Source organism: Octodon degus, unplaced genomic scaffold (genome assembly GCF_000260255.1).
Source record: "Octodon degus isolate 3935 unplaced genomic scaffold, OctDeg1.0 scaffold00078, whole genome shotgun sequence".
Taxonomy (NCBI): Eukaryota; Metazoa; Chordata; class Mammalia; order Rodentia; family Octodontidae; genus Octodon; species Octodon degus.
This window is the reverse complement of record NW_004524654.1, coordinates 479,582-490,570: the sequence shown is the minus strand read 5'-3', so window position 1 is coordinate 490,570 and position 10,989 is coordinate 479,582. Positions and strand designations below refer to the sequence as shown.

The 10,989-nt window shown below is 42.0% G+C and overlaps 1 protein-coding gene across 1 annotated transcript in view; it reads left to right on the top strand.

Annotated features, from left to right (window-relative positions):
- The first annotated feature begins 6,411 nt into the window (after positions 1-6,411).
- Positions 6,412-10,989, top strand: part of Plek (pleckstrin) — a 30,340-nt gene continuing 25,762 nt past the window's right edge. The window contains exon 1 of the mRNA XM_004636136.2: positions 6,412-6,534. Coding sequence (XP_004636193.1) covers positions 6,493-6,534 — 42 coding nt within the window. The 5' untranslated portion in view covers positions 6,412-6,492. The remainder of the gene's footprint in view (positions 6,535-10,989) is intronic.

The following is a 10,989-nucleotide window of genomic DNA, read 5'->3' as shown; positions in this document are numbered from 1 at the left end:
GCTAGTTAGGGTTAGAGCCAGCTGGACAAAGCTTCATCCAGGGCTGGCTCTAGGTGGCCATGATCATGTTGTACCCCAGGCTGGTCTTAAACTCAAGGTCATCTTCCTGCCTCAGCCTCCCAATTCTTGAGATTACAGATGTGTGGCACCCCACCCAATTGGGAAGTGAGGATTTCTACTAATAACTTTTGATATCCTAAAGGGTAGAATATATACAAATGATTTAGAATTCTTAAAATGTATTTGTTTATTCTTTCCAACCTATGTCATTTATTTGTCTATTTTATACTTTGGGATATATTCTGATACCTTTACTCCTCAGTATCCCTAGAGCCTGGTTTCAGCATATTCAATTCCCTTATATAAGATGCTTCAGAGTTTGCATTTAACCCATGCACATCCTCCCTTGTACTTTAAATTATCTCCAGATTACCTGTATATAATACTTAGTACAATATGAATGCTACAAAAATGGTTGATATAGTGTATTGTTTAAGAAATAATGACAGTAACAAAGGCTATATATGCTTAGGAAGATGTGTTGTTTTTGGAATATTTTAAGTTTATGGTTGGTTGAACATGCAGATGTAGAACTTGAGGAGGGGGAGGGAGGACGACTGTACTAGTTTATATTTTGCTGCTCAAATGGTTCCAACTTGGACTATTGACTCTTGTGTAATAAACTATCATTGTGGCCTGCTTTCTTTTCTTCCTTCCTTCTTTCTTTCCTTGCTTTCTTTTGCCTTTTTCCATCTTTCTTTTTCTTTTTAGGTGTTACTGAGGATTGAACCCAAGGCCTTCATATTGAGCTGCCCTCAAAGACATTTTTCTTTTATACTTTGAGGTAGGCTCTTGCTAATTTGCTAAGCTGCCCGTGCTGGGCCCAAACTTGTGATCCTCCTGCCACAGCTTCCCACATGGTAGGAAGGCTTTGCTATGCTTCCCACATGGTAGGAAGGTTCTTGAAAGCCTTCCAATCATGTATCACCATTCCTAGTTTATTTATTTCTTAATTTACAACAATTTTTTTTAGCAATTCTTTACCTCCTGAAATGCAAAGTGCTCAAGGGTCACCTTGTATATTCTTGCTATAATCATAGAGTCATCCATTTCTCCAAGGATATTGAGTTCTTTTCACTGGAAATTAGTACTAAAAATGATATGCTGAGAGCCAGGAGAGTTTTTTGCTACGAGGATATAACAACAGGTACTTTTCAGATAAGATATATATATATATTATAAACATATGTATAATTTATATATATATAATTCATATGTAAATGAATGTATTCATATATATGAAGATGCTTTATTTGAAGCAAATGAGTAGTTACACTTTTATATACATAATATTATCAGTAATCATGTACATGCATATAAAATATATGATATTTCCATGTGAATTTGTGTGTCCCTTTGAAGGTGGCTGCTCAGCATGTGGGGTCAGCTCCCCTCTTGACCTGAAGGTGTCCCCAGGCACCAGCTAGACATCCTTCCTGCCTTGGGCTGCAGTGAGTTGGAAAGCCTCGGCCTCCCCTTTGCTGGAGGGAATTCTCTCCTGAGCTCTCTGCCGTGCCAGCGCATGCACTCTCCTTTGGATGCCTACGTAATGAAGATAGAGATGTGGTCTCATTCCAGAACAGGATGGATTTTGTTACTGTCAAGCGTGTAACATCTCCCACTGCGGCAAAGTCTATGCAGCTCTGCTTGCAGCCCATCATGCGAGATCCAAGATCAGGGTTCCCCGAGCTCAAGGCTCCCTGGCTGGGATGCAAAAGCCCAGGAGCATCAGGTCTGCTGTCAGCCTCTGTGCAACTGACCTCATGCACTAGGGTCAGACTCTACATGTTTGGAAACATTTCTCTAAATTTAGCCTCAGCACTGCCAATATTCTCATCTTTCTCAGCTCTCTTGAGGTCCTTTTGAGTTATCAATACTAGGAATAAATTTTATATGATTTTTTTTTTGGTGGTACTAGGGATCGAACTCAGGACCTTGTGCTTGCCAGGCAAGCACTTATTCCACTGAGCTATCTCCCTGGCCCAAGAATAAATTTTAAGGAGAGATAAAATATAATAAAATAAAATTGTATCGTGAAGAAGCAACTCATGAAGAAGGAACCTGTTAGACATCACAACTCATTCAGAAAGAGATTAAAGACAAATGTATATGGAGTAAAGACATCCTTAAATCTATGTAAAAATGGATAAAGCCAATGTTTTCCATAGGAAGACACTGAATAAGGGTGATGTTTATTAAATAGAGTCTTCATTCTGGTAAGAACTATTTGCATAGCCGTCAGTTTTCCACAGCACAGAGCTGAAAAATGACTCCGAGACAAGCAAAGGCACAAGAACCATAGAAATAGGTAACCTAGAAAGATTTGCTGTAAACAATACATGGTTTTCCTATTACATATAGTAATCTTGTTTCCATTAAACACACACACACACACACACACACACACACATAATTACTACAAGAATCTTTCCAAGGTTGTTGGTCAAATATGGGAAAAGCCAAAAGAGGACTGAATGAGATTTCAAAAAAAGAACGCTGGATACATAAACATAAAAAAAAGATATTGGCCATTTCCAATCTTCTGACTTGGGAATGTGATCCGACTTAGAATATTTGCTCACACCCTGTTGAGAAAGTTCTAAGCGATGACACAGATTCCATCTGTTCCCCGTACTGACCACTAGGTGGCGCTAAGCAGGCGCGAGGCGCTCTGGCAGGATAGGGAGGGGCCACGGTGTTCACGGATTACCTACCAACTGACTGACACATCTGGCAAATTTTGTGGTGGCAAAACAAGTTTTAATCCTGTAATTATGCCATAGTAAAGACAGATTTATATGGAGGGAAGCAGGGGTTACTTTTCCTCTGTGGGCGTTAGCAACAAACCCATAGCGTATGATATTTCTGTGTAAAGGTTCTTGAAAGCCTTCTGATCATATTAGGATGAAGGCAGAAAACATACCAGATAAGAAGTCAGTTGGATGGTTAAACAAAAAGAGATGATTGTGCCGGGTGTGGTGGCGCACACCTGGTGGTGCACACTCAGGAGGCTGAGGCAGGAGGATTGCTGTGAGTTCGAGGTCAACCTGAGCGACATGGCAAGACCCTGTCTCACAAAACACAAAACACAAAAAACAAAACCCACCCTACACCAGCCACAAAGAGAGGATAAACCTCGCTATGAGAGGGCACTACGGTAGAGCTATGAACAGTGGCCTCCGCTGCTTGTATAGCTTAGCAAAAGAAGTGCTTCAGGTCAAACACAACAACTCACGCCTTGGAGCTGTCTTGCTCAGGTGCCGTCAACGTTGCCCACTCCATCCCATAGGTTTTACTTCCTTCTAGTTAATTTCAGGGCAAGGAGAAATGGGTAGCAGGCCATCGATCATTTTATGTCATCTGTATTAGTGTAAAGTGAAAGAGCAGTGGTGAGTGCTGATTGGAAAACAGCTGGAAGGAAGAAAGACAGCGTATTGGTAGGTGCTCAGAGGACCTCAAGAACAGAACTTCTTCCTCCCCTAACTTCCCCAGCTCCTTAGATGTCTTTGCAGAAGGTTATTGCTTACCCAGGGAACTTTGGCTCCACTGCTTCTGCTACTTGACAGTATCCGGACATTACTTTGGGGGCGACCCTTCTCCCAAGAACCTGGTCTGCTGAGGCTGTCAGTTCCCATGCTGCACCTGCGGATACCTGAGAGGCCTAATCAGGCCTCCAGGCTTGAAAGGGGGCATCAGGCCTGAACACCACAGGAGTATTTTCATCATGGCGCCTGTGAGAGGTCATCTCTTAGTTCTTGCTTTCTGGAACCCCACAGCTGCCCTGGTTCCTGTCCTTCAAAGAGCCAGCCTTCCTTTTTCCTTGAAGCCACAAACTACTCTGTTGTCTTCTGGAAAATCCCTATTTGCCTGTATTGGCTAGGTTGGTCTCTGTTGATTGACTCATTCTGTTGATGTCATCACTTGGAGAACACTGACTGGCGTAAGGAGGAAAAGGAACTAGTCAGAAACCCAGCTGTATCACTGTTTCTGTCTGAAGTCTCCATGGAAAGAGAAGGATTAGCCCGAGGATAAGGGAAACTTGCTTTGAAAATGAAGAATAACCAACATTTATAGTCTCTGGACACAGGTCTAAATTTGTATTCTCTTGTCTAATCTTCAAAAAGACCCCATGAAATAGGTGCAATCATCTCTGCTTAAAAGATGAGAAAATTGAGACATGGAGTAATTAAATAACACCACGGTCATGGGATCAGATTAATAGTTCTTAAAAGTTTATTTCTGAAAAAAAAAGAGTTTATTGCCAAACATGATGCACATACCTGAAGTCCCAGCACTTGGGAAGCTGAGGCAGGAGGATAGCCATAAGTTTGAGGTCAGTCTGGGCTACATAGTGAATTAAAGGGCGGCCGAAGTGCGTAGTGAGACCTTGTTTCAAAAAAGTAAAAAAAATATTTTTTATGATATGTAACCTGGTGCCAAGGCCTTGGGTTTGATTCCCAGGGTCGAAAACACAGAAAAAGTTTATCCTATAGAATATCAAATTTTTAAAAATTATACTAGTTTTCTAGGGTCTGTTAAAACAAAGCACTACAAACTGGAAGGTTTTAAGATAACAAATTTATTTTCTCGCTGTCCTGCCAGCTCCAAGAGGAAAACCCTTCCAGCTTCTGGGCGTTGCCGGCAGGCCTTGGCATTTCTGGGGCTGTAACTTCATCACAACCCTCCTGTGTCTGTCGTGATGTGGTAGATTGCCCTCAGAGGGCTTCCGTACTTTTCTTATGAGATGTGTCATATGGACCTAGACCTACCTCCTCCTGTTTGACTTAGTTTCCACTTTACTTATAGATATTCACCTTACTTCCAAATACGTCACATTCTGAGGCACAGTGTCTTGGGACTATTTTTTTTTTGTGAAAGGCTTAATTCAATCAAGTAACAAAAGTGTTACTAGAATTTGTTCAGTTATTGTTATTTTTCAGTGATACTGGGAATTGGGACTCAGCACTTGTCTTTCCCCCTCCCCTTTTCTGACACAGGAACTCTCTCAATTGCCCAGGCTGGGCTAGAACATTTCATCCTCCAGCCTCAGCCTCCCGAGTGCTGCGATTCCAGAGACGCACCACTGTGCTGCTAGAATTTGTTCTCCAAAGATTTCTGCGTTCAGACAACTTTGGGAAGCACAGTACAGAAGTCTTCGCTGCGCTACGCGGTCTTTGCTACTACTCTGTAAGGGCCTGAGGTGCCGAGCCGGGACTATCTGCGCCGGTTTCTGAACACGTTTGGTTGCAGACTGCTTTTCCCAGCTCCGTGGTGGACCGGTGCTCAGTGTGAGGCACGGTTCTCAGGCCGGGAGGAGGCGGTGGCGCCCTGTCCCTCCCCGAGGCCATGCGTCCCCGCTTACCTGCTGTGCTTCCTTGAGAAAACTGTTCTGAGACTGCACGTCCTCATCTCTAAGACGGGAACAATAGCACACTGTTCTCTCTAGGCTTCTTGCAAGGACTAAATTAAACAAGATAGACTGAGCACAGCACAGCCCAAGACCCAAAAATAGACATTTCCTTAAAAGTAGGTAGGTATTTGTTATGCTGCCCAGATGGTTTTTAATTTCTTGGTGGTTCTTACCAAGTATTTTTAGGATCTCAAGAATAATTTCTTTTTTCTTCTTTCTTTCTTTCTTTCTTTCTTTCTTTCTTTCTTTCTTTCTTTCTTTCTTTCTTCTTTTGGTGGAACCGGGAATTGAACTCAGGCCCTTGCCCTTGCCAGGCAAGCACTTATTCTACTGAGCTATCTCCCCAACCCCTCAAGAATAATTTCTAAGCAGGACAATTTCCAATCAGGTTTTCGTATTCATTTTCTTAACCATCATTTTTCTTTTCTCTAGAATTGTTTTCTTCCTGGTAACAACACATTGAGTCTGGTGTCCATACTCTCAGCTGCTTGGGAGGCTGAGGCAGGAGGATTAAGTTGGTGAGATCCTGTCTCAAAATTAGATTTTTAAAAAAAGAGCTGGGAACTGTGTGGAGTGCTGCCTGCCTGTAACCCCAGCACTATGGGAGGCTGAGGCAGGGGGCTCACAAGGTCAAGTCCAGCCTGGCTGACTTAATGACTTAGCAAGAGCCTGTCTCAAATTAAAAACCAACAGAGAAGAAAGGTCTGGGTGTAGCTCAGTGTGTAGTCGGGGCTTCGATCTCCAGTCCAGAAGGAAAATGACCCTGATCAAATAGTGAACAGAATTGTGTTTCTAGGAGCCCCAGAATGAGCAGAGCCGAGCTGCTGGGCTCGCCAGTTCCTTATTCCGATCCCCCACCCCAGTGAGGGGAAGAGGGTGTGATCATGAGATCCGGGCGGCAGAAGGAAATTGTGAAAGAGACCTCGCTGTCAAAAGGGCAGCCCGCAGTCTCCTCCGCCCAGAGGAGCGCCACCTGAGAGGACTCGCCGGCCGGCCGCTTGTCTTCAGCGTGTCCCTCAGACATGGAGCCCAGGAAGGTCAGGGAGGGTTACCTCGTGAAGAAGGTGAGTGCCGGGGCCGCTTGCCTGGGACAGACAGCCCAGCAGAGGACCGAGGCCCAGCCTTCACTCTATCATTTTCTTTCTTTTGTTTTTTCTCATTAGGTTTATTGGTACATTTTAGATATGCATAAAGAGCACATTCGTCATGGGAAGTTTGTACCTGTACGTGACATAGTTTGATTTCTCTTTCCCGATGCCCTCTCTTCCCTTCAAGCCATCTTCCCCTTCCCTATTTACAAAATTTTGATTCCACTTTGACCTTTTATGATGGCCTTTTTCCCTTTTCCTTTCCTTCCTTTCCCCCTTTCCTCCACCCAGTTCTTCTTTCCTTTTGAATAAGTTCTTTCTATTTCATAATATCTAGTGTATATTTTGGTTCAAATTTACTCTTTCAGTTGCTCACAGCACAGAGAGGGTGTGATGTTTACACATGTGAGTCTGACTTATTTCACTCAGAGTGCGCTAAGAGTATTTCTCAAGTTGAGTATAGATCTCAAGTTGCATCCATTTACCTAGAAATTCCTCAAATGTCTCCTTCTTTATGACTGAATAGTATGCTATTATAAGCAAAAATATTCCTTATCCTTTCCTTGGTTGATGGATATGTGGATTGTTTCCACGATTTAGCTATTACAGACTGTATTGCTATACACATGAGTATGCATATGTCTCTGTGGTATGATGTTTTTAATTCTTCCAGGAAAACACACCAAAGGGGAATGGCTGGAGCAAATGGGACCTCGAATCTTAGTTTTTGAGGACTCTCCACACTGAAATCTACCCCTTTCTTCTAGGAATGTTTGGTGCAGGGCTGTTGGGTTGAAATGGGAGAATGCTGCAGAATGGAATGTTGGGGCCGGGAGTGATCGGTATGCACTCCACTGCCTTCTGTTTCTAAAAGTGAATTAATCCAGTTGAAACAGTTTTATCTAATGGGCCCAAGAATTCTAGACTACTTAATCTGGAAGGTAGGATCCCTGGTTAATCCCTGCATGATTTAGAACAGCAGTTTTAGGCACCATATATGTATTCTACAAACAAACGTACAAACTAGTGCTCCAGCTGCAGAATTAGTTAGAGAAACTGTTTGTTATTAAAATGTTCCTCCTTCAGGGTTTTTTGGGGGGTGGAGAAAGGAGAAGGAACTGTTTAAAGATGAGCTGATATGTGCTACCATAATTATAGCTTATTTCTTGGGCTGTCTTCTTAGAATTGATGGACAACAAATCTTTTTTTTTTTTTTTAATGGGCTGCAATCACTTAACACACAACTCAGCAAATTTGTGTAACAGCCTGTCAAGTTGGTAGATGTACCACGTTAAAGACTTGGAAATAGAGCCCCCAACTTACTAAAAAATGCTTAGTCTTATTAATGTGGCATCAAGAAAATTGAACATGGTGAAGGCTGTTGGTCTTTCTTCTCATGCTGGGTGTGTTCTGAGTTGTGAAACTGCCCAGCATGATGAATTCACACATAGGGCCTGTCGGCATCCTGTGGGCAGCACCTCCGTCGACAGCATGTTCACACTACACCACGGGGGCTCAGCGCTCCAGAGATGCACTGGGTCCAGCGCGTTCCTTCAGGGACCAAGCTTTTAACTTCATTGTCACCTCATATAATTCTGCCTTAGGGAATTCATTTGTTGCCCTTTCTAGCCTAAAAGGTCCTACTTTGAAGAGGGTTAAATGGCGTCCTCTCTCAAATCCTCTACCTCTATTTTATTTTATTTTGTGGAACTGGGGATTGAGCTCAGGCCCTTGTGCTTGCCAGGGAAACGCTTATTTTACTGAGTCTCCACATCCCCTTCTATCTCTCTTTTAATTTTAGACTGGAAAGGACCTTTGGCCATTTGTCCTAATGGCTCATTTGAGATCTTGGATCTTAGAGCAAGCTGAGAACCAACCTCACATGACTGACTGTGACAGAGTTGGGCCCAAAAGACACTTTCTGACTCCTGGGTTTCTAACTCATGGCACTGAGCTCTGTTCATACCCAGGATTTTCCTAAAGCAAACTCACTCTGAGGCAATGTTGGCAGCGTTTGCAATGGTGGAGTTATGTCCACTTAGCTGGTGTTCTGTGTGACCAGCTGTAGTTTGAAATGTGCTTTAGAAAAGACACACATTCACACACAGAAGTGTATGTAAGTTCCTTGCAAGAGGCAGAAATACCCACTAAGGGAACCAATAATAATTAACGTCGACTGATTTCAGGCTCTTATCTGTAAAAACAAGTGAGTGGAAATGTTTTCTGCGAAGCTTTTCTTATTTTTATTTTTTAGACATCTAGAAACATTTTGCAATAAAATTGCTGTTATGAAGTTGTAGACTTATATTATAAATTCCCCAACTACAAAAATATAGGATATTAAATCTATAATAAGGGATGTGCTTCACCAGAAAATAGAAATGATAGAGTTGTCAAGGGTAGGGATTTAAATTAATAAAAAGTTTCTAATGGAAGCAATTCTTTCAGATTATGCCCCATGAATACCAATGTAGATGTGCCTAGAAAACACAGTAAAATTTCATATTGAAATTCCCACAAATTGTATCTTCCATAAGTTTTATGTTTATAGTATACATTCTTTTATTATTTGCATTTTTGTCTGGGACCACTTGAAATTCTCTGTTGTAAGAGTTTCAATTTTGGTATTTTGTTTTTGAATGATTTTTTTTTCACTGCTGTAGATCAAATTTAGGGGCTTGCACATGGTAGGCAAGACCTGTGCCACTGGGCTAAACTGGCTAAAATGCCAGTCCTCTAATGTGGCTTTTAATTAATTAATTTATTTAATTTTGTATTTAAGTACAGGCTCTACAGGGTCTCACTACATAGACTTATAGTGATCCACCTGTTTTCAGCCTTCCAAGAGCTGGGATTACAGGCTCGTGCCACCACGCACAGTCTCAATCACCATCTCAGTGCACCCTGTGGGTGGGGCCGGCACGGCAGGCCAGGTATCGAACCCTGGCCCCTGGGTCTGCCTAAGCAGACGCTTTAATCTGCTGAGCTATTTGGCCAGCCATTATAATGTGACAGTTTAAATGACTTTCTTCCAGAAATATTCTTTGAGTGTTGAAGCTAAAAATCTTTGAGCTCTTACTACAAGCTAGCCACTGTGCTAAGCCCTTCAAATATATAATCTCCTTTGATCTTTATAAGGGGAAGTAGTGCATACTTTATCTTCATTTTACAGTGAGAACACAAGTGGTTAGAAAAATTTAGTAATTTGTGATTTGTCAAAGTAGAACCTAGCAGAGGCAAAGTTGAAGTGTGAACTGAAAGTTAAAATGCCAGAAATCATGCTAGCACACTGTGCCATTTCTGTATTGGTTATTTAAGGTGCTTCAGTGGAAAAATATCTGACTTGGAAGAGTTTATGTATTTAAAAGCTTTCTATTAAATAGACTAATGTTCTTCCTTCCAAAGAGGCATAAGACAGCCATTTGCTTGGGGTGCTACACAAATAGGAAGGTACGTGATACAATGTACCACCCAGTGGGAGGTGGGGCTTAACCTAAGCAGCACCCATTTCAGATAAATGTCCCACCAGTGTGGGAAAATAGGTACTAATAACTCCCAGTTCTGCTTCAATGACATAGCTGCGTTCATAATGAGATTTTCCTTTGAATTCCAGCCATATGTCAGCCTATGTAAAGAGAAGTTCCTGAGAAAGGGGAAGTCAAAGAGGTGTCTTTACTCTTTGGGAGGGGTGATAACACAAACAAACTCCAGTTGCCCCCATTCTTGGCCGTCAGTTATGGCTTCTCTCAGCAAAGCTGAACATATACAGGAAAGCACCTTTATTTTGGGCCTCTGTCACACTGTCCTCAGATGATGGACTCTGAGCCCACAGGCTGGATCTCATTCATTTTCTTCTGCTCTCAGTATCCAGCTCGTGTCTGAAGCCTAGAAACTGCTCTCACAATCGTTCGTTATCACAAAGTTTGAACAATTAGAAAAAGAGGATCATTTCAGATAGCATATACGTTTTAATTAAGCCATATAAACAGGCTCCTAAGATTTATTACCATTGTTTTTTTTTTTTTTTTTTTTTTTTGGCTTGAAGGCGAGGCCCAAAGGTTGGCAGAAAATGTAAAACTAAAGGGACATAGAGTTTCTTCGAGGCTGATGCATAAGATCTCAGGGTAGAGATGGATGCTGTGTGTTTCATCCAACTTCTCATGTGTGGCTCCCCAACCCCATACTGGAGATTAAACTCAGGGCTTTCACACTGACATTCCTATCCCTTTTTATATTCTTTTTAAATTTTGAGATGGGCATGCCATGCCATTCAACTGTCCAGCTGGGCTCAAAGAGCATGCATTGCTTGAATTAACCTATTGTCAAGTATTCTTGGATACTCTCTTGTCAGGGAATTCATTATTTTCCTCTGAATTATGCAGAAAACTTTTTCTCAAAAACCTCTATCTCGCAAGGCTTTCAAACAATCTA